A 21,484-nucleotide genomic window follows, 5' to 3' on the forward strand; every position below is an offset into this window, starting at 1 on the left:
ATCATGCTGTTAAAATAGGTAATTATGAATTTAGTATGTGCAACGGTTTGGGACTTTTTCCTTTTAAGAAATCTTAAATATAGGAACAAAAAGTCTGAGCTGACCCAGAAAATCCCATCAGTTTTTTATTTGGTTTCTTTTGGAGATGAAGAGTTTGTCTTGATATTTAAACTAAAATTCATTTGGGGTATATAGTACATAAATAGTGGGATAATCCTTATTTCGGAACATACAGAATCTTGTGCAGAGCATTTGCATTGCAGAGATTTCCTTGGTGGACCTCTTACCTACTTGTGTGTTAAAAATTGTTTGTACAACAATACAGCTTCTCTGTGTGGATGCCTCAGGATGCCATCTTAGTTTCTATTGAATCTTTCTGCTTTCAGTGTGTGTTACACACCATGACGGTTAAAGCACTGACTGTGAGGCCATTGCCTCAGAAGTTGCAGCAGACCTTTGTATGGAATTGAATAAGTTGGAATTTTCAAACAGACTGCTCGTATGTGCTCTGAAGAAAATAGAAGCATGACGGCTGGTTTTAATTTGAAATGATGGGTGTGATCTGTGACAAACGTATTATTTCCATGATCAGATAGAGGCCTCGTGATTGTAGTAGAAGCTCTAGGTTGTTTTGTGATTATTTTTTTTTTTCCAATAACAATTAGGACATTCTTATATGACAGTTTCCTGAAAAAGTTAAGCTAGTGAGGTCTAGGATGGTTGTGAAACTGGCTGGAATTTACTGCTGTGAAAATTCTGACAACTTTGTTGTGATGAAAGGCTCCATGGGGAGGAAGGAGATTCCAAAGTCCAGAAAGGTTCATGTTAATTGATAGGCACACTGCACAGGGTGTGTGTATTTTGGTCTATAGACGAAATCTAGGTGGGAAAAACTTGGAAATGCATTGTTATACATGATTAGAATTTGAAACAATCTGAAAAAGAACTAGTGCTGGATTCCATCACAATAGACTTGACTGGGGCAGAGCAGAAATGATCTGCAGGGTAAGTAGATTAGAAGGGTAAAATGAACAACTGTCATTCTGCAGGAAGTCTTACAGATTATAATGTGGTCATAAATCGGACATAGTTTGTGTAATAATAAATAGTTGGGTACATGAAAGTTCATGAAGATTTGTCAGGTCTAGAGTGCATGAGAGATAGGATGAAGAACTTAATTGTTTAGCAGAGAGAAGGAAAAAATCCAATGGAAGATGGCTTAAGTCTTCAAATACCAAAGAGTCATAATGTAAAGAGGATGATCTGTTCTCTCTGATGGATAAGACAGAAAGAACTGGGCTTAACTTGTTATGAGGAAGATTAGGACCAGGATCAGGCAAGAATCTGGTGATTACCAGGCAAGTCCAAAGCAGTGAGACAGGTCTGAGGTCAAGGCAGAAAAACAAGTCAGTAGGTCAGGGTTAAGAACAGGATCGGCAAGGTACCTGGCCAGGCACAGGCATGGCTGCAGTGCATCCCAAACAAGGGCCTGAGCTCAAATGTGGCTTCCAAGCCACAGGATGGAAGCCCTGGATGAGGCCTCTGTCATATGTTCTCCAGCAATCTCACCCAAAATGGCAAAACTGCACAGTATCAGATCGGATCTTGAACACGGACAGGGGAAGAGGTTGTAAAGCCTGCTGGTGTGGTTCGGGGCATTGACACTGAGTTAGATATTAAGAAAAAGTTTTATGAAGACAAGTAGTGCAATAAAGCTAAGCATAGTTGTTTTGAGAAGAGGGATGGGATGACTGTCTGGGATAGAAGAACACAGAGGCCACCTGTGGTGAGCTATGTTTCTTGTTTGGGATTCCTGAAATCCTGGTAATACTTTCAATTGGACGTTAGCTCATGGTGGCATATTTGAATGTGATGACAGTGTTGGAGGGGAGTGGGGGAAGTGTATCTTTCAGAAAAATCTCCTCATAGTTCTCAAATGGTTGTGCAGAATTAATTGGCAGACAGAGCAGTTGTGGTTTAAATTAGTCTTCAGTCACTGTTTAGAGTTGGGGATAAAAATGTCTCTTCACAGAAATACAAAAATATTCAGTCTTTCTGAAGGGTTTTGTTTTAGTAAAACCTAAATGGAAGTAAATTCTGTCTTCAGTGATGGGTCTCTATACCTTAAATAGTAGTTGGGATCTTAGACTAAATAACATACTCAGTAAGCGTAATTATGCTGCTATGGTTCCCTTAAAGAAGAAGTCAGTTTTCTCCCTCCCTGATTCATAACATCAGTTATTTTAGACACGTTTTCAGTCTGGAGTAGACTTTTGATTCCATCAGACTTTGTTAGAGCATGCTCTCTGGGGTCTTAGTATGTTCAATGCAGACGATATTCAGAAGGATCTTCCTATTCACATTTCAATCTCCTAAGCAACAGCTTCCAGATGCTTTTACCTGCACTAACTTGGAACTTTCTGAGAGGGAAAGAGTAGACTCCTAAAGGCAGATTCATTACCAAACTTAGTCCTTTTTTAGAGCATGGCAGTGGTTTTTTTGCAACAAAACGATAAATGTTATTGCCACTTCTGTTTCCATCCGTGCAAAAATTGTGTGTGAAGACTGTGTTAAGGGCACTAGAAGACTTTAGCCCAAATTAGGTCTCTTTTGGCAGGTGAATCGTTTGACAATGGAGGAGTGTGACTTGTTGTAGAAGAAATCTAGTAACTATCTTGATCTCCTCCCATTTCCTGCTTCAGATTATAAAAAAGTCTGAAGTGCAGGATAATAGGGATGCTTCTAATGCTATAATCACAATCCCAACCTTTTGAAATTGCACCATAGCTTTAAAATTGTTTTGCACACTCTTTTCTTCAAAATAAAAGTATCTTCATAGAGCCTTTACTCTTGGAGATGGCCTGCTTTGAAGGAGACAATGTTCAAATTATTGTCACACACAAACCAGTAAGTTCAGTCTTCCATTTCCCTAGCTTCCAGTTTAGTGCAAGCATTCAGGAACTGTCTAGTTGTTCAAGATCTATAAAGTTACTACGTGAACTTTATTCTCTGCAGGTAACTTACAACCCTCTTTGAAGACGGTTAAGGCACCAGAACACTTCAAGGAGGACAGTTCAGAAGCTTCAAGTCAGGAGGAAGGTAGTTGTGTACTCAAAGGTGGTTCTTCTCTGAGAAATTTTACCACACTCAGTTCTGGAAATCAACAGTTGACGGATTTTTTCATTGGTACAGAACTGGGAGATTTGAATGAAATCTGCTTTGTAAATGAAGAATTTTTGTATACTTTCAGCAGTTCCCATAGGAGGTTGCTGCATAATCCAAGGAGTGGGAGTGTTCATAGACAGCTCAGAGGCAGAAGTTCATAGCTGTGCTGAGCAACCAGGAAGATATACCTTATGATTTACTTGAGCCAAGATTGTTTGTAGCTTTTAATGTCTTTATCTAGGGATTCTTCAGTTACCAGGGTAAAAAAGTTGACTGCAGCATTTCAAGGGTTGCAGGCAGTTTTGCATTAAATGTGCGAAATTTTCTAGTTTTTAGTTTTACACAGAAAGGATGTTGAAGTTTTCCTCTTATTAACCTATGCTGCTTTTATACTCTGAACTGTTAATAAGGACTGTTCAGGACTGTAGGGGGAGTATCGATTACAGTCTGAAAGCTGGTATTTTCCAAATACCTCAAAAACAGTTCACATGTGGAAGCAGCAGCCTAGTGGCTGGTCAGTCATTTCATTCTGAAAGGAATGACAAACCAATTTTCCGTTGTATTCAGTAGTGAACAAGTATAAACTTCTGGTAGGTGGAAAGGATGAGAAATGGGACTGATAAGTGAAAATGAACCACTGAACACTTAGACTAGCTCTCATGGAATGACACCACTGTTACGCATTAATAAGAAGTTTGCGGTCCATCCTGTGTGCCATCAGTAATCCACATACACAGTTCAGACAGCTTTGTCCTATTTAAAAATATCATTACTGTAGTCGTCTTTGGAGTTCAGAATGCACCAAGTAAATTTACTATATATTTGGAAATTGCACAAATATTGGTTTATACACTAGTCTTTTAAAAAAAAATAAATCTGTTCACCTGATGAAACTGAAAATGCATTTCAGAACACCAATTTTGCTGTTTCAGTGAAGTGCTACCAGAAGTTTAAGTATTGTAATTTTAAACATTTTTTTAAATCATAATTTGGACTTCTGCGTAGCATTGAGAGGAGTTCAGGCAGAATGATATCTACCAAGAAGGCTAAGATCATCAACAGTTGAAATTAAGAGGACTTGGTTTTGTTAGAATTTAACAGTTGCCTCAAAGAAAGGGGTAGACCATGTCTCTGAAGCTCTTGTTTCTTATTTGAGGCAGTATCTGGTTTTATGTCCAATGTAATTTTTGAAGCTTTACATACAGGGTGAATTTTGAGGTTCAGAATGCAATACTTCTGTGTAAGACTTGTGACATGGTTTTGAGATAAATTTTAGCAGTTCAGAAAAAATTACAAAATTCTGTACTCTTCTGGCTGAATCCTTTCTTCTCTCTCCATCCTTTTGTATTGTGTGATACTTAGTCACACATTCAATCCCTATGTTTAAATATAGAGGTGAGCAAACATAAGCAGTTGTTATAGTTCCTATTTTTCTGTTTCGTTCTTCTGTGAAATGGAGGGTAAAGAGTCTTGATTATACTGTCTGTACAAACCGATCTGTCCTTTCTGCAACACTTGTTGATTTCAGCACTGTAAATTAAGCCTAGCCTATTTAACAGAAATGTCTTCTGCTAAGTGTCTGGTTGTGATGGAAATATGAATTGGTTGGCTTGATCTAAAAGAGGAAATAGGAATTGCTATTGAAATTATGCTTTGTTCTTTTTTTCCAGATGTAATGCAACACACAGCAGTTCACAAGAAACATAATGGAAAAAGTCCTGTTGCCAAGTAGGTACTAGGAGTGTAATGTGGCCATGCTACATTACCTAGAATTACAGTTATTAGAATACAAACATAGCACAAAACAATGTTAGTGGTTTGTTTCTGTTTTGTCTTTTAACCCTCCTACTTACTCTAAACTTACATTTCTTCAAGAAGACGATGTCATCTTGACAAAATCTCTGTTTATACCAGTGGATATACAGCCTACTACGAAGTTGTAAGAGCATGAGCCAAACTTACTAGCATATAGTTAGTAATTTTAAAAAAATGTCTTTTTCTTATTGATTGTATAATAAAGTATACTAAAGCTGACTGTAGTTTAAGATCTGCCCTTCAGGTAGGAAAGACTGGAACAGGCCTTTCCGCAAACTTCCATGATAGAAACTCTTTTGCTAGCTGTTATTTTCTGTTTGTTTAAGGGAAAATGTGTTTACTACTTGACTGCTAGAGGTCTGTTAATCTTCTCCTGTTGGCATTATGTGCCATTTATGGATTCTAAAGAAATGGCATGGAATGAAACTTTTTTCTTTTAAATATGTATAAAATTGTCAAGAGAGTTCATCTCAAATAGCATTGGTACATTTCAGGAAAATTTGTATGCTACATCTGTCTACCTTTCATTTTTATTCAGTATGGCAGCCTTTGTTTTGAACAAAAGGTTCAAAAATTTACCAGTAGGAACGAGATTGGACATATGCAATAAACATTTAATAGTATTACAGCTTACATGAAATGACTGCAAATTCGGCAGTGGATTCACTTAACTGCATTCAGCTGAAGTTTCTAAAGTGACCTTGCTTATGTCCCTGCAGTCATGGGCTCATGTCTGTATTTTGAGACCACCTTGGGTTCTCACCATTTTCTTAAACTATTTTTTTAATATTGTATTGTACATCTTTTAAGTAGCTTGAGCACTTATTCCCAGAGTTATCTGGTATCTAGCTACTGAAACTTCAGTATGTCTCATGCTTTGGAGCGAGCTAGATTTTTGCCATCATGAGAACTGAGTAACATTTCATATTGTAGTAACCTTCAGTCCTGAATTAAAAGTCAGTTCCAATTACCAGCATTTGATAAGAATTTAGAAGTGTTAATTTTTTTGTTTGTTTGTTTTTAGCATCTAGTCAGGGCGTAGTTTTGGACAACAGATGAAAAGTTTATAGGTCCAGGTGCCCTGCTGACTCTGTCAGAACCCTGACTGTTTTTCCAGCAGTTTTTGTTGACCGGTGCTCTCAGACTTAGTTAAATATTGCTTCTGAGTGGCTGCTGTTAGGGGAAGCTGCAGTATAAGAATTATAAGGTCCAGGGTAAATGCCAAATGCAACTTCCCTTTCCCAGCACTACTCAAAACTAGCAGTCCTGGTTTCCCAGCACTACACAAAACTAGCAATCCTGAAGGTAAAAATATAAAGCAAGATGACTATTTTGAAATTCAAACACAGCTGCAGTATGATCTTCTTTTCTTAAATGCCTCATGAAGTAGGGATTATAAAGTAACTCCAGTTTTGTCATTAACGATAAGAAAGAAGATTAATTCAGTATACATTTCTATCTGGAAAATTTCCCCATGTCTGGTATGAAAAAAGCAAACAAAAAGACTTCATGTGCAGAAATATCCATGGAAACTCTTCTCAAGTACAGTTTTCTACAAATTCTGCTGTTCTGAATTTTGCTTCAAATTATAGTAGACAAATGGAAAAGGGAACTCCAATTATGTTCAGAATAGTAGTATAACTTTAGAGCACAAGAACTGTAATTTATGTCTTTTAAATGTCTTGAGAATGTCTAGAGTTTTCTGAAAGCAAAATACGACAGTTTCCCAACATGATGTAATAATATGTATGTTGGTCAGAAAAGCCTGCAAGTTTGTTCACATCAGCGTAACTGGTTTGTTTTGGTTTTTTTAGCAGCACTAGCAGTGCAAAATGTTCTTCACTGGATAGCCTTAACATACAGCACTCTGAGCAAAATGGGGTAATGGACTGGAGAAGAAAAAGCTGTATTGTCCAGCAGCACCCAGAGCACTGTACAAACCTACTTGACCAGGTGTGTTGCTGTTTTCTTTTTAAAGCGATATTCTAAAACACTTGAGAAGACTCTCCACTACACATGATCAGATTTAGCTTTAAAAGTTGAAGAGCCCAGCTAAAATTCTATAAATAAGTGTCAAAGTTCAAGTTGCTACTGATCTATCTTGATTAGAAGCCCCCTCGTAATTACTTACTAATGGCTCATAAAGTTGCATGTTTTGTTTATGAATTTGTAAATAAAATTTCCCAATAGGATATAAGTAATCAGAAAAGTCTAATGTTCATTTCTAATCATACACTTTACTGATTGTAATATACTGTCATCAGAGAATTTTAGAACACCTAATTTCTAATGGGGAATTTCTGTGTTGTTGCAAGGAACAAACTACAAAGCTGTATTACTGACCAAATGGTATTAATACTGCAGTAGGGACAACAGGTTAAACATATTCTTTCTATCTTACCTGCATTATCGAAGTAACGTCAGTATTAATCTTTCTTGAGAGAAGTTAATGGCAAGGTGCATGTACACTTTTTGTAGATTTGTTTCTCTTCAGTGGTCAATTCTGGTGTGAGTATAGTTGAGGAGAATAATAATTTATAAATAAAATCATCTACTGAAATCAGGGGAGGGAAGGTTGCTCACTGCTTACATCTGAAAAACCTTGAATGCTAGAATTGAGTAATACTATTATTCTGCACGCAGTATTTGGCTGTTATTATGTGGGGAATAGCAAGCCAAACAAAAACTGTTTCCTTATTTGACAAAACAGGGTGATGAATTGAGATTTGCTTCTAAATATTAAATGGTAGACTGCATCAAAGCTTGAAATATTGCAAGCTTGAGGCAAAAAAATTAATATACTAAAGCAGAGGAAAAGCAACTTTCTATTTAAAGGATAACCAAATACAGCATATTTGGATGGAGATTATTGCTGAGTTTTCATAAATATTGCTCCTTTGCGAAATATGAGATATTACTAGTGGCTAGTAATAGTATACTTCAAGAATTATGCAGATGCTATATTTTTTCTTATGTGCTTCCAGGTTGTATTCTAGAGTTCAGTTTTGCAACAACCTCTGGTTTAAGGCTGGATACCTGCTTTGTCTCTCTGTAAAAATACTTTGCCACATATCCTTCCCATCCTCCAACCATCACATAATTCCATTTAAATAAATAAATTCTGCAGCCCCTTAAACCTTCTGATTAGCCTTTTAGTGGGTATGTGGTGAAACACATTTGTTTTTATCCCTGAGAGGAAAGACAGCATGCAAACAAAAATTTCATTGATTTCTTCAGAATATTTGCAAGTATTAATTTGCTGAGTGTTTTGCTAATAATAGCTTAAGTGCAAGACAAGATGCGTTATTCTAAAGGCCTGGATGCACCGTACAAGTAGTTGTGTGTGGTAATAAATAGCACCTGTGAGCACACTAGTCTTGGGCTCACAGACCTGTCAGTCTAGAAAGGCTTATTTTGTTGACTTTCATTATACAAATTCTGTTGTTTGACTGGCATCTTTGTATTTTCTGTCTAGCATACAACTGAAAAACGAAGTCTTTCTACAGTAAGCAAGAAGAAAGGCAAGCCACAGCTGGAAAAGTAGGTTTCCAATGTAACCAGTAATCCACACAGAAAGTGTAATGCATTCAGTCTGATAAATAGAGTCTACAATCAATTTGGTGCTTTGTTTTGCTGTTGTGGAACAAGATCTGGCATAGTGTGAAGCCATTCTACAAAAAAATCCTTATGTTATCTTCTTAAAAGAAGTAACTTGAAAAATAGAATTTAATTGAATGCATTCGTTTCTTAAAATATCTGTTGTCATTTAGCAAAAAGATGAAGGAGCAGAAGTAGAATCTTTACCAATACTGAATTGCCTTTTTTCCCATTATTTTTATTTGAAAGTTAAAAGGTTTAAAGCTGTCCAGAAAACACTGAAAATCAAATAAGGATTGACAGCAACCTTTAATGTTATGCAGTGGGTGGTAACTTGCTGAAATGTTTTATTGAAGGTAATTTGCACATCAGAGGGCTTCATAGCTTCCTGTGGGCTACACAACCCTGTACTGTGAGAAGTGAAAACATTTTCACCCGTATCTAATGTTCTGCCTACTTCCAAGTTGACTTTCTTGTCACTTTGTTACTCTGTAGCCAGATGCTTTTATACTAGTCTGGTATACAGCTGCATTTTCTGCATTAGCTTTCACAGACAACTTTAGAATCAGCTGCAGTGTTTCTTTTTTTGTGTGTTTTATTTTTTAGATCTTTATCCGCAGTGTTTATTAACACCGCTTGCAGTTTAGTTCCTGGTATATTGCACTAGCAGCCTTTACTGATTTGTTTATTGTCTATGTTTGTTGTTATATCTATTAAATATACATTTCTGGCCTGAGTCACTGCCTTTGTTTACAGTGGGATTATAAATTCATTTATGGTTGGTAGTTTGGGCCTATACATTTGGAAAAAAACCCATGAAAATTATTTACACAGGGAGAAAGCAAAGAAAACTGACTGCCGGTTGAATAACAGGACTAATGGTGTTAGAGTTGCAGCATCACAGCACATCCGCACAGGGACAGCGAAAGGTAAGATGTTTTTTCACAAGCTGTAAGAAACAGGATTTCCAGCTTTGCTGATTTATTCATTGTTCTGCAGTGGAGGGGAAATCACGAGTCTGAAATCTGGTGTGGTGCAAGTCAGCATGTTGGTTGTCTAGTCTGTGTTTTGACTTGCTGTATTGAACATGCTAGACTCAGTCTTCTGTATGCAGTTGGCTTAGGGTATGTCTCTCTTTATGTATAACTGGAAGAATCCTAGTGAATTCTCCATAAGTTGCCTTATGTGGAATAGTAGTTGCAGAAACAGCTAACATTTGGCTACTTTATATGAAATTTAGCAGTCTGAGTGTGTGGAGGTCCAGCACCTCATCATGAAGCGTTCTTGTTGCAGCTCACTAGTTTCTTCAGCTGTTGTGGAGTGACACATGATGAACCTGTATAAAAACCCTCTGGTGCAAACCATTGATGAACTTGATGTGTAAACCAAGTGACTGCTGAGCTACAGCACACAACTGTGTATGCTACCCTAAGAGCGTTTTCAACTCTGGATAATCCAGCAAAATCTAGTGTCTAGGCCAAGACTTGTGTACATCAGTCAGTTATAAGACAAAATGATATTTGTGTTCCTTTAGTAAATTGAGTCTCCAAGCTTTATTACAAATGGGCTACATTACCCATCAACTTTGCCATCTTGAATTTTTCTAAGCTCACAATATCAGTTGTGGCCTTGCCTCTCTTATACTTGGTTCTCATGACAGAAGGTTGACAAAGAATTTTCCTTTTTCAACGCCACCTAATTGGCATAAGTGTTGAAAGGACTCTTACAGAGTGCCTTGTCTTGCTTCCACTCGGGGTACAAGTCTTGATTAATCTTTCATGCCTCTAACCGCTTCTCACCATTGAGAGTTCCAGGAGGGTCCCATTGTTGTAATGGGTTTTATGGGCAGTTTTTGTTACCTTCTAAAAACCTTCGAGTTTTTGACTAAAACTTTAACAATTCACAGTTCACAAACTTAGCGAAACCAGGACAATTTTAGAAAGTTATGGCTAAGGGCTGTACAAGTAGAAAACGTGCTCTACAGGACAGCTTTGCCACATACACTTCTGATTGATTACTGTTCTTGCTGTCAGGCAAAACCCACTGACGTTTTATGAACTGACGATAACTTTTAAGAGGTGGTGCAAAGTTGAACAGGGAATGCTTTGCGTTAGGAGTTCTGTCTGCTGACTACCCACTGCTCTACAGATGCAAGACTGCCTGTCTGATACTGTTGGCTAGTTAAAGCCTCTTCAAGGACAAACTGCAACCCACAGAGACTGGAAGCAATTAAGTCCTGCTCAGGGATGAGCTTTCTACCTGTATGTTTGTGTACAAACTTCAAAATGTCTTTTGAGATACTCCAATGCTCCCTATTGGAGACATAGTCCAAAGAAAAAAAAAATCATGTTGCAGTCTGAATCTGTGCCTAGCTTTATATATCCAGGCTTGGTTTGAAATGCTCTATTTTGTGTCAGTAACTCTTAACTGCATCGTGTTTTCTTCCATTTTTCCCCTCCCTATTTTTAGGTTTTCTGAGTCATCAGTTAGTTACACTTGTAAATTTGAAGAGTTGGTACTTTATGACTAGCACTCTTGCTTTCAGTGATGTAAGGTTGACACTGCTGCTCCGGGGTTATATTAGGTCTTCAAAACACTTCTTAAAATAACTTGACCAGTTAAGGTTTAATGCAGGAAATTATTTCAAGAATTGAAGCATTAAGGCAGCTTTTTGATGACTTATCCCAACCTGTTATACTGGCAATAGCAATAATAAATGAATAAAATAATAATTTATTAGAATTAATAGTTTTCTCATTTTTGTCCTGGAGTGTTGCCAACTAAGGTATTGGGGTTGGTGTTTCCTTGCAGCTAGTGCCTGGCATACGTTCTGAGAGAGGATGCATCTGTCTTGCTCCTTCACCTCTGAGGCTGAACTTGAAAGTCAGAGCATACTAGCTGCCTACTGGAATTCTCTAGTAGGATCTAAACCCACCCTGAAAGCTGGTTTCCAGCAAATTAGTTTCCCATGATCTCATTCGGATTTTAGAAAACAATTTTACACTTTTTTAGTTCACCTCTTAATCACCAGTTTAAAGGAAAAGTTTGCTTAAAACCTGTTCCAGAAGAGTTAACTGTGAAAAGGTGTGTTATTTGAATATTACCCACTGAGTTAGCTTCCTGCCTTTGCTGGTATGACCAAGGAGTATTGCAGCTCTCTGAATGGAAATGATTGGTTGCTACCATTCAGGGGAGATTATTGTTGTAGTACAATCTGGTATAAGCCTCACCAAATCTATTAAGGAAGACCCTTCTTTTCACTACTTTGCCTAATTATGAATTTTCAGTGTCATCACCTTTAACACCTAGGATTCAGTCATCACAAATTCAGGGACAAGACCAATCCTGACTGCTGGGAGGGGGAATGTTAAGAATACAGGAGACAGATGCAATTAAGTGGGAACAAACAAAAATCTGAACTAGCGTGAGATGTGACCAAGCCAAAATAACCTCACTTCCATATACTGAGATGAAAAATAAAAATGCCAATTTTTATTTTTAGATCTGAATTTGGACGCTGGATCTGGTCATGATACATGTGGAGAAACGTCATCTGAAAGTTACAGTTCTCCTTCTAGTCCGCGACATGATGGGAGGGAAAGCTTTGATAGTGAAGAAGAAAAAGACAGAGGTTGTATTTATGGAGAGCGTGCATGAACGTCTTTATTCCTAGACTAATCTCTTTCTTGTATTTATTTTAATTAGTTTCTCAGTTTTATTAGCTGCTTTTATTTCTGAACTAGCCATAGAACACATTTTGCTTTGTGGGTTTTGTGACTGGATGGTTTGAAGGCTTCTAGCAAATAGCAGAACTGTTTTAAATACCATTGAATTTTAGATTACTACATACGTGTAGTAGTTTTCTGACCACAGTGGCCTAGAGCAATTTCAGCAGTACAGCAATGGGAAAAGTTTTGGCATGAAAAAGGGACTGGTTTTATATTGAATTATGTGTGGTATGTCTGAGAGGTCCTTCTTGTTGTATTGACGGTTTAATTTGTCACTCCTTCCAAATTTGAATAAGCTGTGTTAATGTCTTCCTAGGTAGATGCAAATTCCTAATTTGGTCTATGTCCTACTCTTTGCATTTGCAGATATGCACAAGTCCAAGGCACAGTAGCTAGTTGGGCAGTTTGATACAGGCAAGTCGTAGAGGTTGACCTAGCTTGATTTGGATGAATGAAAATAATCTCAAAGTTATTATGATTTGGGAAGACATACCTATCATTTGCATCATCAAACTTAGGAAGTTTTATATGCGTAAATGAAATGAGTCCAGGGCATGACTGGGTTTCATATGTGTTCTTCTGACTGACAAATGCTTTTGTCTCCGCAGATACAGACAGCAATTCTGAGGACTCTGGGAATCAAAATACAACCAGGTTTACAGGCTACAGTGCTGTCAGTTCATCAAATATGAACAAGTCGTCTGCTCAGATCTCTTCAGTGAACAACGAAAACGGAAGCCTTTCAGAAGATCCTTTAAATGCAAAGTTTCAACATATTTCCTTCATGCCTGCCTTACACTGTGTGATGCACAGCGCTGCCCAGAAGCCTGAAGCAGTTGTCCCGCCACCCATATCTGCGGACGGTAAAACGATGGGAATGCTCGTTACCACGCCTGTTGCTGTCTCGCCGGTGAGAGAGTCTGCAAATTCACCTCCTGGTGGAATGGGCCCGGTGACCTCTGGCGAACCCGAGAAACGCCTTGAGCTGATGGCTTCCTCTTTGCCAGTCCCATCCACTTTCCTTCCACATTCTGTCCAGCCTGGTAGCCCTGCTTTGCATTTGGCAATACATAGGTTGAAAATGCCCTCTCCACAGGGATCATCGGAAAGTTGCACAGTTAATGGACCGCAGCAGCCGACAGGAAACTTAAGTATTGGATCACCAAATACTGCCTTTATCCCAGTCCACAATCCAGGTAGTTTCCCAGGATCCCCAGTTCCTACTACAGATCCCATCACAAAACCTGCGTCCCAGGTGGTAGGACTGAATCAAATGGTGCCTCACATTGAGGGAAACCCAGGAGCAATCCCTCAGCCTACCAATCTAAAGGTAGTTCTTCCAGCAGCTGGTCTCTCCACAGCAGCGCCGCCACCTCCACCAGCTTCGTACGCTTTGCCAGGCAGTCCTCATGCTACCAGTGTGTTGCCCAACCAGAACACAAACGTGCTAAACACTGTAGCGACTTCCTCTCCGCCTCAGTCAGCTGGTTTAGGTGTCGGTCAGGTCCAGTCCACTGTTCCTCCCGCAATACCGACACACACGCCAGGCCCTGCCCCCAGCCCGAGCCCTGCTTTAACACACAGCACTGCACAGAGCGACAGCACGTCCTACATAAACGCTGTTGGAAATAATAACACTAACGGGACAATGTTACCTCCGCAGCAGTTGGGATCTGGTCCTTGCGGTTCTTGCGGACGTAGGTGTAGTTGTGGGACCAACGGAAGCCTTCAGATTAATAGCTATTTTTATCATAACCCACTTCATGGACAAGTCTACAGAGTTCCATCTTTCTTCACTCTGCCATCCCTTTGCAATGGCAGCTACCTCAATCAAGCACATCAAAGCAATGGAACACAACTTCCTTTCTTCCTGCATCAGTCTCCATATGCAAATGGGCTTATGCATGACCCAGTGATGGGGAGCCAAGCCAACTATGGTATGCAGCAGATGGCAGGATTTGGGAGGTTCTATCCTGTATATCCAGCACCTAACGTAGTTGCCAACACAAATGGGTCGGGACCCAAGAAGAATGGGAACGTTTCATGTTACAATTGTGGTGTAAGTGGACACTATGCGCAGGACTGTAAGCAGTCATCCATGGAGGCCAGTCAACAAGGTAATCATGATAACTCCCAGCGGACTTGCTTTTGAGTTTAGCAGTTTCTCTTTACCTTTCTGAATGTGCTGTTTCTGGTCTTGCAGAAAGGTGTGCGTGCGTGTGTTTGTTTTGTGTAAATGGTTGTGCACTAGTGACCTGCTCTAAAACTGCAAAGTATCTTATCTCTGCCTGAAAATTCTGTAGAACAGTGCAAGGGAACGGGGTGAAGTTGAAAATGGGAATGTTTCGGAGCTGGGAAGTCAAACTATATCAGTCCTAAATTGTCATTTTTTTTTCACTGATGTGGTTTTGGCACTATATTGAGACTTGCATGTTGTTTCAATTTTTCCATTCCCGTTCAGTGTTTTTTCGGAGAGAATCTATTGGCAAAACTGAAAGATACCAATTACTGGCTATGATACAAACTTGGATTCTTAAAACTTACGAGAATTTAGAAAAAACCAACTGACTGGCCATTTGATAAAAGAACTTTTCTAAAGCTTACCTTTGCACAAACAGCCATCCTTCTGTGCCCCATCATGCAATACAGGAATGAAACATGCTTTAACTTTTCAGACAAGTTGCAGCAAAAACATGGAAGCCAATTGGAACTGAAAATCAAAGGAATGGCTTCAGTCTCGTATGCCATTTCTCTCTCCATCCAGAAGAATGGGGAAAATGCAGTGTTTGCATAGAGCATAAACTATGTTTGATTCTTGGCCTGTGCCTGTTCTGACTTTACTTGTTTGGTCAGATTGGAACAGAAAAGACAAACCTTGATGGGGGTCATCTTTTCTTTGCATTTTTCCAGTAAAGTCTCCTCTATCTACAATCTGTATCTTTTTTAAACTTACAGTTTTAGCTAGCAGATGAAATAAAATAGTATAAAATCTTAGGACTACTTTAAAAGGACTGGAGTATCGTAGTGCCTTTTGAAGAGCATGTCCATTTTGATACCTTGTAGTGGTTTTGTGATCCATTTTAATTGTGAGCAGTGACTTAGTAGTTCTCTTTCCTGTTTTAGGCACTTACAGACTGAGATACGCACCTCCCCCTCCCCCTTCCAATGATACCTTGGATTCTGCAGACTGAAACAAGTAAACATTGCCTACTTAAACTGAAGCTTGGGAAATTGGGGGAAGGTGTGTGTGGGAGGGGGAGGGGGGGTTGGTCTTGTGTTTTGGGACATTCCCGGTTCTATATTCTTTTGGAATTTTTCATTGCTTTTGCACCTCTGTTCCGTTCAAAAGAAGAAAGCCGAGTCCCTGGTCTCCTCCTGGTTCTACAAAAGGCTTGCGTAATGCATGTAATTCAAACACACAGCCAAACAATCAAAAGAGCATTCGAACCATGCTTTTGCACTGAAGACTTGAGACATGTGCAATGTTTACTGCATTTTTTTTCTTAAAAAAAAAAAAAAAAAAAAAGCCTCTTACCTCTGACTAGAAATTAAAGATAAATCCCAGAGCAGGTGTTCTGTCCCCAAAGAGCAGCCATGACCACATTAGGCAAGTTTAGCTGGTTCTTTCTGAAGAAGACAGTAATGTGCTCAGCTTCACCAAAAAAAAAAAAAAAAAAAGTCCTCTGACCTCTGACATCACTGGTGGAGCAGCCATATGGTGAAAGAAGAAACTTGGTCATGTTCCCCACCACAATCTTCTTCCCTCCCTCCCTGGTCTCCTTATGCTGCTGTTTTGTTTTCTTTCCCTGTTTGTCCATGTGGATTCGTTGGACTTGCATGAGTGTTTAGCAGTTCATACAGACCCTGCCCCTACTCTAAATTAATGCTCATGAATTGAGGGGACATGTTCAAACGTCCTGCTAGGAGAGTCCAAAGGAACACACAATACTGTATGTGTACTATATCTGATAATAATACATATACACAGCTCTCGAGTCCCAAAAAAATGAAAATACATAGAGCAGGAAGGAGCTGAAACTGTGTGGACTGGAACAGATTTAGAGAAATGAACGAGCTTAAATTGATGGATTTTTCTTCCATTGCAGCTTTTTAGCCTGTATGTTCAGCAACAAAGGTGAAAAAAAAATGGTATGAATGTTGTACTCAGTGTGTTTGCATTTGTAATGAAAGTTGACAGCATTTTTTCCTTTTTTAAAGCTATTCTACATTGTGTCAACACAGAATGAACATTACTTGATTGAGTATTTTTTCCTAAACTATTACAGTGTTGCATTGTACTTAGAATGTAAATGTTTTATTTCAAACTGAACAAAAGCTATGGTTTTTTACAAAATAGTCAGGTATTAGTATTAGAACCTGTCTACCAAATAGCAAAGTCACTATTTTATAACGATTTACCACTATGCGTAATTACGGTATAATGTGAAAGACTGAAATGAGTGTTAAGATGGTATTAATCATGTCAGTATCATGAGTAAGTAAGTTTAATGCTGCTGTATTTTTTATTTTATTTTTAAAAGCCAATATATGTACTAAATTGCTTCCAGGTAATATTTGATTTCCTAAAGTGCACTGAGGTTATCTGGAAGATGAGTGTATTTTTTGACTGCTGCATTCAACACCGATGAACAACTACCACTGTATATCCATAAGGTTTGGCATTCCTCACAGTTCATGGCAGAAACGTTTTTTCTTAAAATCAGACCTGGTGTCCGGTAGAGGGATGAAATGAAATCGATCTTTGGTTCAGCCGTATAATAAATTGCTAAACAAACAAAAAACTTGAAGAAAAAAAAAAAGAAGCTTGATTACTACATTTCTTCATAGGTAGCATTTATATTTATAGCACCAGTGTACATTTTGAAACTTTTTTCTTGGAGGGGGGGAATGGGGAGGGAGGTAGATGAAAGCTTTAATTTAAAAAAAAAAAAAAAGTTTAAGTAGTAAATGAAAATTATTTTGATTAAAATTTTTATTTGATCTGGGTATTTTTGGACCACTTGAAATGAATGAACTGCGTTTGAGTTGAAGTGAGGGTGTTAAACCACCAATGGACTTGTATTGTGAATTACCTGCCAGTTGTACTTTATGGAACTTATTTTATGATTTAAAATACTGTACTGTAAATAGGAGGTATGTTACCTTCTCTTTATTTGTATGTTTACCATATACTTTGATATTTGAAATGTACTGGAAAGGTCACTTATATTTCTAGAAGAGATTGGATTTTATGCAACCTTTTTCCTTGAATTAACAGCAATAAAAAAAAGAAAAAAAAAGTACCTGTGTGGAAGTACTGTCCTTTGTCACTGAGACCAGGGAGATGAGCCTGATGCTCTGCCTCTGCCTGTGGGCATGGGAGTGCGGCAGGTTTTGGCAACCGACTGTTTTGGTTGGAATCTCACTTTTAAGACAAATCTGAGAGTATTTGACTTAAGGTCAGTCTTGTATCTGAAGTCAGGATACTGTCTCTTGATTTAAACTGCTTTAAGATAGATCTCTCAGGAGAAAGAGGATGACCTTGTGTGATAGACCCAGGACTTTGACCTAAGCTCTTGCAGAACAGTTAAGTCTGTCTTACATTCTGGTGGCTCCTGGATTTGGGCTAAAATCCAATTTAAACATTCTTTTTTTGACTGCAGTGCAAATAATGTGTCTGCTAGTTGTGTGGTAACTGGAAAGTGAGATCCTTCTGTGGAAGGAGGACAGGAGTTGCTGGGAGTAGGGAAGCAGCTTGGAAATGTGGAGTTACAGCAGGAGGGTCTGACAGGAATGTAGTACCTCAGCGTGCTGGGGTAGTACTGGGAAGGAGAATGCTATTAATTACTCTGTCACCTCACTTCGCTGTGGAGACAGTGCTGCTAATTCCTACTGCTTAGCAGCAGCTTATCTGCAGAGCTGAGGGCTGCAGGCTCTCTTAGATCCTTATCCCAGCTTACTCCCCAGAACAACCTACTTCCTGAGAAACCAGTGAACACGATGAGAAGGCTCAGAGTTGCCAATGAACCCAACCTCTCTTCTTCAGGCAACTCCAGCATCAGTGGGGGGTGTTGAGCCCAGGTGTCGTGCAAACATCATCATGCAGCTTCCATTTCTGTGAGTGTCTTGTGTCCCATCCCTGGACACAAGGGAGCACATGTGTCTCTCTGAGGAGTTTGTGATTTATCATATTACTCTAAAAATGATACCAGCTACTTACTGTGCCATCCCAGTTGCTGATGCTCTCTTATGTCTGCATGCTGCAGGCAACCTGGACTTCCACACATCCTGGTTGGATCTATCAATTCAAAAGCTTAAAAACACGTACCCTCTGGCACAGCAAACAGCGTAAAATGCCTCGTTCTTCTGATGCTCATTTTGCTGGAGCCCTGGCTCCACTCGTACCGCACTGTGCTCTTTGGCTGCACCACTGCTGTCTGGGGATGGGGTTCAGCTACAGCTGCCGTTCAAGAGAGAGGTTCTCTCTCCCGCTGAGGGGCTTGGGAAGAGTTGAATGCCTTAAAGATACATCAGAAGAGCCCCACTAGCTGGTTGGCCCCAGCAGCTCTCCAGGATGTCCAGGAGTGACTCATGAGTACTGCAGCGCCCCTGGTTTGTATTGCCTGTTGCAGGTGGAAACCTGTTGTTTCTGTGAAGGGTCTGGTTGCAGAAGCTGGAAGCAAAAATGAGCGATGAGGTGGGCATGGTCAGGATGGGAAAGACGAGAGCGTAAGGAGTGTGATGGTGCACGCTGCGTGCTTGTGAGTGAGCAGATGGCCTCGCTTTCCCAGCTACGCAACTGCAGGGTGGCACTGCCAGCCTGACGCCTGGGTCCTGACTTAGCTGATACTACTGAGGAGGTGAAGGAACAGAGGGTGTATGTGTCCTGACAGGGTAGGTGGAAAGTAAGATGTATAGAAAGGTTCACAGAGAACTGCAAAACTCTACCAGTGCCGGGCTACTCTGGTTGTAGGGAGGTGGAAGGACCATCCTGACTTGTTTGAGTTTTGCTCACAGCTGCCTCTGGAGATGGTGAGGTGACGTAAAGGTGTAGTCCTGAGTTTATAGGAGGGCCCAAGTGCTGTCTCAGTGAGGTGGTGGGCAGGGTCCAGGCGCTGACCCGCACTCCAGTACAGCTCCCATGGTAGGGGAGGAAGGATGTGGCAGGGGAGGAAGGACCATCGCGTCTCCAAGCACTGGTGCAGGGGGAGCGTGCTGCCTCTCCGCCCCTCGGGGTTGAGGAATGGGGTTCCAGTTTTGATCCAGCCCCTGAGTCAACAGCAGCAGCCAGTCGAGTCCCATACATTGCTGTATGTTGGAGCAGATTAGAGGTCAAAATGTGACCAACAGCTCTATTTGGTCTCTATTTGGTCAGGCCAAAAGTCCACCTACACCTGCTTCCCGTCTCCAGCAACGATCAGTAGCAGGTATTTAAGAAGAAAGTACTGTTAATAAAAAAGAAAGAGAAAGACAAGTGGTAATTCTTGCAAAAGCATCGCCTGGCCACAAATGAAACCAGTCTCTGAAGCTCATCTTCACAATAGGTGGCAGCATAACTCTGCCGGTGGGATACGCACCGCGTAGGAAGCTTCAGTTCAAATCGGTGTTAGCATCTCCGTGCCATCGCAGCAAGCTTACTCCAGGGATTTCTTTGACTTGTAATGTTAGTTTCTGTAGGGTTTTCTCATTTTTAGATATTTTCTCACATGAAGAGCATACTCATTTTTGTCTCTCAAAAAAATAACCTTGCGAAATGCGTACCTGAAGTGTTAACTACCGGAGCTAAAATAGCCCCAGTCTCATAGTGAGGACCCAGAGAACTGCAGCCAAATGTGAAAGCTGTGTCTTAAGAACCACTGAGCGTTAGAAATGGTTCTGTATATTTGTATTCATACAGTGAGGGATGCTTTCTGAAGTCCATACAGCAGGATAATTTCTGTTATTTGTCTCTCTGCTTAGTCTGACGGTCCACAATACACTATTTAACATCAGATATTTATCTGGAATGTCTCATGCTCAGGAACATGTTTCCAAAGAGATGGAACATAATAAACCCATTATTTTTAATACTGATACATGCTCCCCAACCAGCATAAAGGGTCACTGTTGTCTGAATGGGTCAATAAAACAATGTACAAAAGCACAGGCTGAAAAAAATGTTGAACTCGGTAGAACGATAGAATAGCTGTATCTTAACCATTAGGGGATTAATTTTAGACCTCCCCTCTTTGATCTAAAATGACCGTTTTTATTGACTTCTGAAGTATGTTTTTTTCCAGAGACAGAGGATGTTGATGACTGATACAAAGTTAATTCTTAACTCCTACCATGCTGATCGGCGTGACTGATCAAAGATGGGGATTGCTGCTTCAAAAACTTAGCTGCCATTTGATTTTGGTTTTAAACTACTGGTTAGGGACTCCTTAGGAAAAAAATAGCAGTCTACATAATAAAATATCATTTACAGAATATTATGCTTACATTATAATAGCCTGATTTTACACCATTTGTAGTTTGAAAATTAAACTGTGGTATTTTCAACAGCTTCAGATTTTCTTTTTTTGTTTCACTGAAGCAAAGTTTGGAAACTGATGGCATATCTAGGTAGAGTAGTTAATATAACATATACAATTAGTTGTGTTGCTATCCAATTGCTCTTTTTCTTTTTTTTTTTTTTTCTTTTGCAGGTTGTGCACTTGCTCCCACAAAAGAGCAGGCATCTTAGCAGTGGCAAGATTTGTGGATGGAAACACCATGGGACTGACTTTAATTGCTCCCTAAAGACCGGATGGGCTCTGAGGTGCACATTGACAAGGGCTTCTAGGTATTGCAAACTGAGCGTGTAATCCAGGAACTCCTGGCCTCTGTCAACAGATGAAATAAAAATATCAATAAAGTGTAGGAGGGGAGGGGAAAGCAACAGCAACACCAAAAAAAAACACCAAGAGGCATCGGGGTGTGCTTGGGGTGAGAAAATTTTCACTCGTCACTTGATTTCTTACCCAGCTTAGATCCATTTCATAGCAAAGAACTGCAAAAAGCCATTGCATCTCTTTGGTACAAGACCAGCCAGATTCTGCGTTTCACCGCAGCGCAATTGACCCTCTCAGACATGTAAGAGAAGAGATGGGCACTTCCAGCAGCCTACACAAGGGTAATTTATGTGGACTTTGGACAGA

General features: G+C 39.7%; 1 protein-coding gene across 2 annotated transcripts in view; it reads left to right on the forward strand.

Moving 5' to 3' along the window:
* ZCCHC2 (zinc finger, CCHC domain containing 2) overlaps positions 1 to 15,802 on the forward strand; it is a 40,780-nt gene extending 24,978 nt beyond the window's left edge. Inside the window, exons 7-14 of one of the 2 annotated variants that reach the window (XM_014940979.1) lie at positions 3,016 to 3,099; positions 4,836 to 4,893; positions 6,795 to 6,933; positions 8,456 to 8,520; positions 9,412 to 9,506; positions 12,080 to 12,208; positions 12,914 to 14,422; positions 15,429 to 15,802. In XM_014940979.1, the coding sequence (XP_014796465.1) occupies positions 3,016 to 3,099; positions 4,836 to 4,893; positions 6,795 to 6,933; positions 8,456 to 8,520; positions 9,412 to 9,506; positions 12,080 to 12,208; positions 12,914 to 14,422; positions 15,429 to 15,496 (2,147 nt within the window). In that variant the 3' untranslated portion in view covers positions 15,497 to 15,802. The remainder of the gene's footprint in view (positions 1 to 3,015; positions 3,100 to 4,835; positions 4,894 to 6,794; positions 6,934 to 8,455; positions 8,521 to 9,411; positions 9,507 to 12,079; positions 12,209 to 12,913; positions 14,423 to 15,428) is intronic. The other variant, XM_014940980.1, reaches the window with a different exon arrangement.
* Positions 15,803 to 21,484: the final 5,682 nt, after the last annotated feature.

This window comes from Calidris pugnax, unplaced genomic scaffold (assembly GCF_001431845.1).
Source record: "Calidris pugnax isolate Ruff unplaced genomic scaffold, ASM143184v1 scaffold8, whole genome shotgun sequence".
Taxonomy (NCBI): domain Eukaryota; kingdom Metazoa; phylum Chordata; class Aves; order Charadriiformes; family Scolopacidae; genus Calidris; species Calidris pugnax.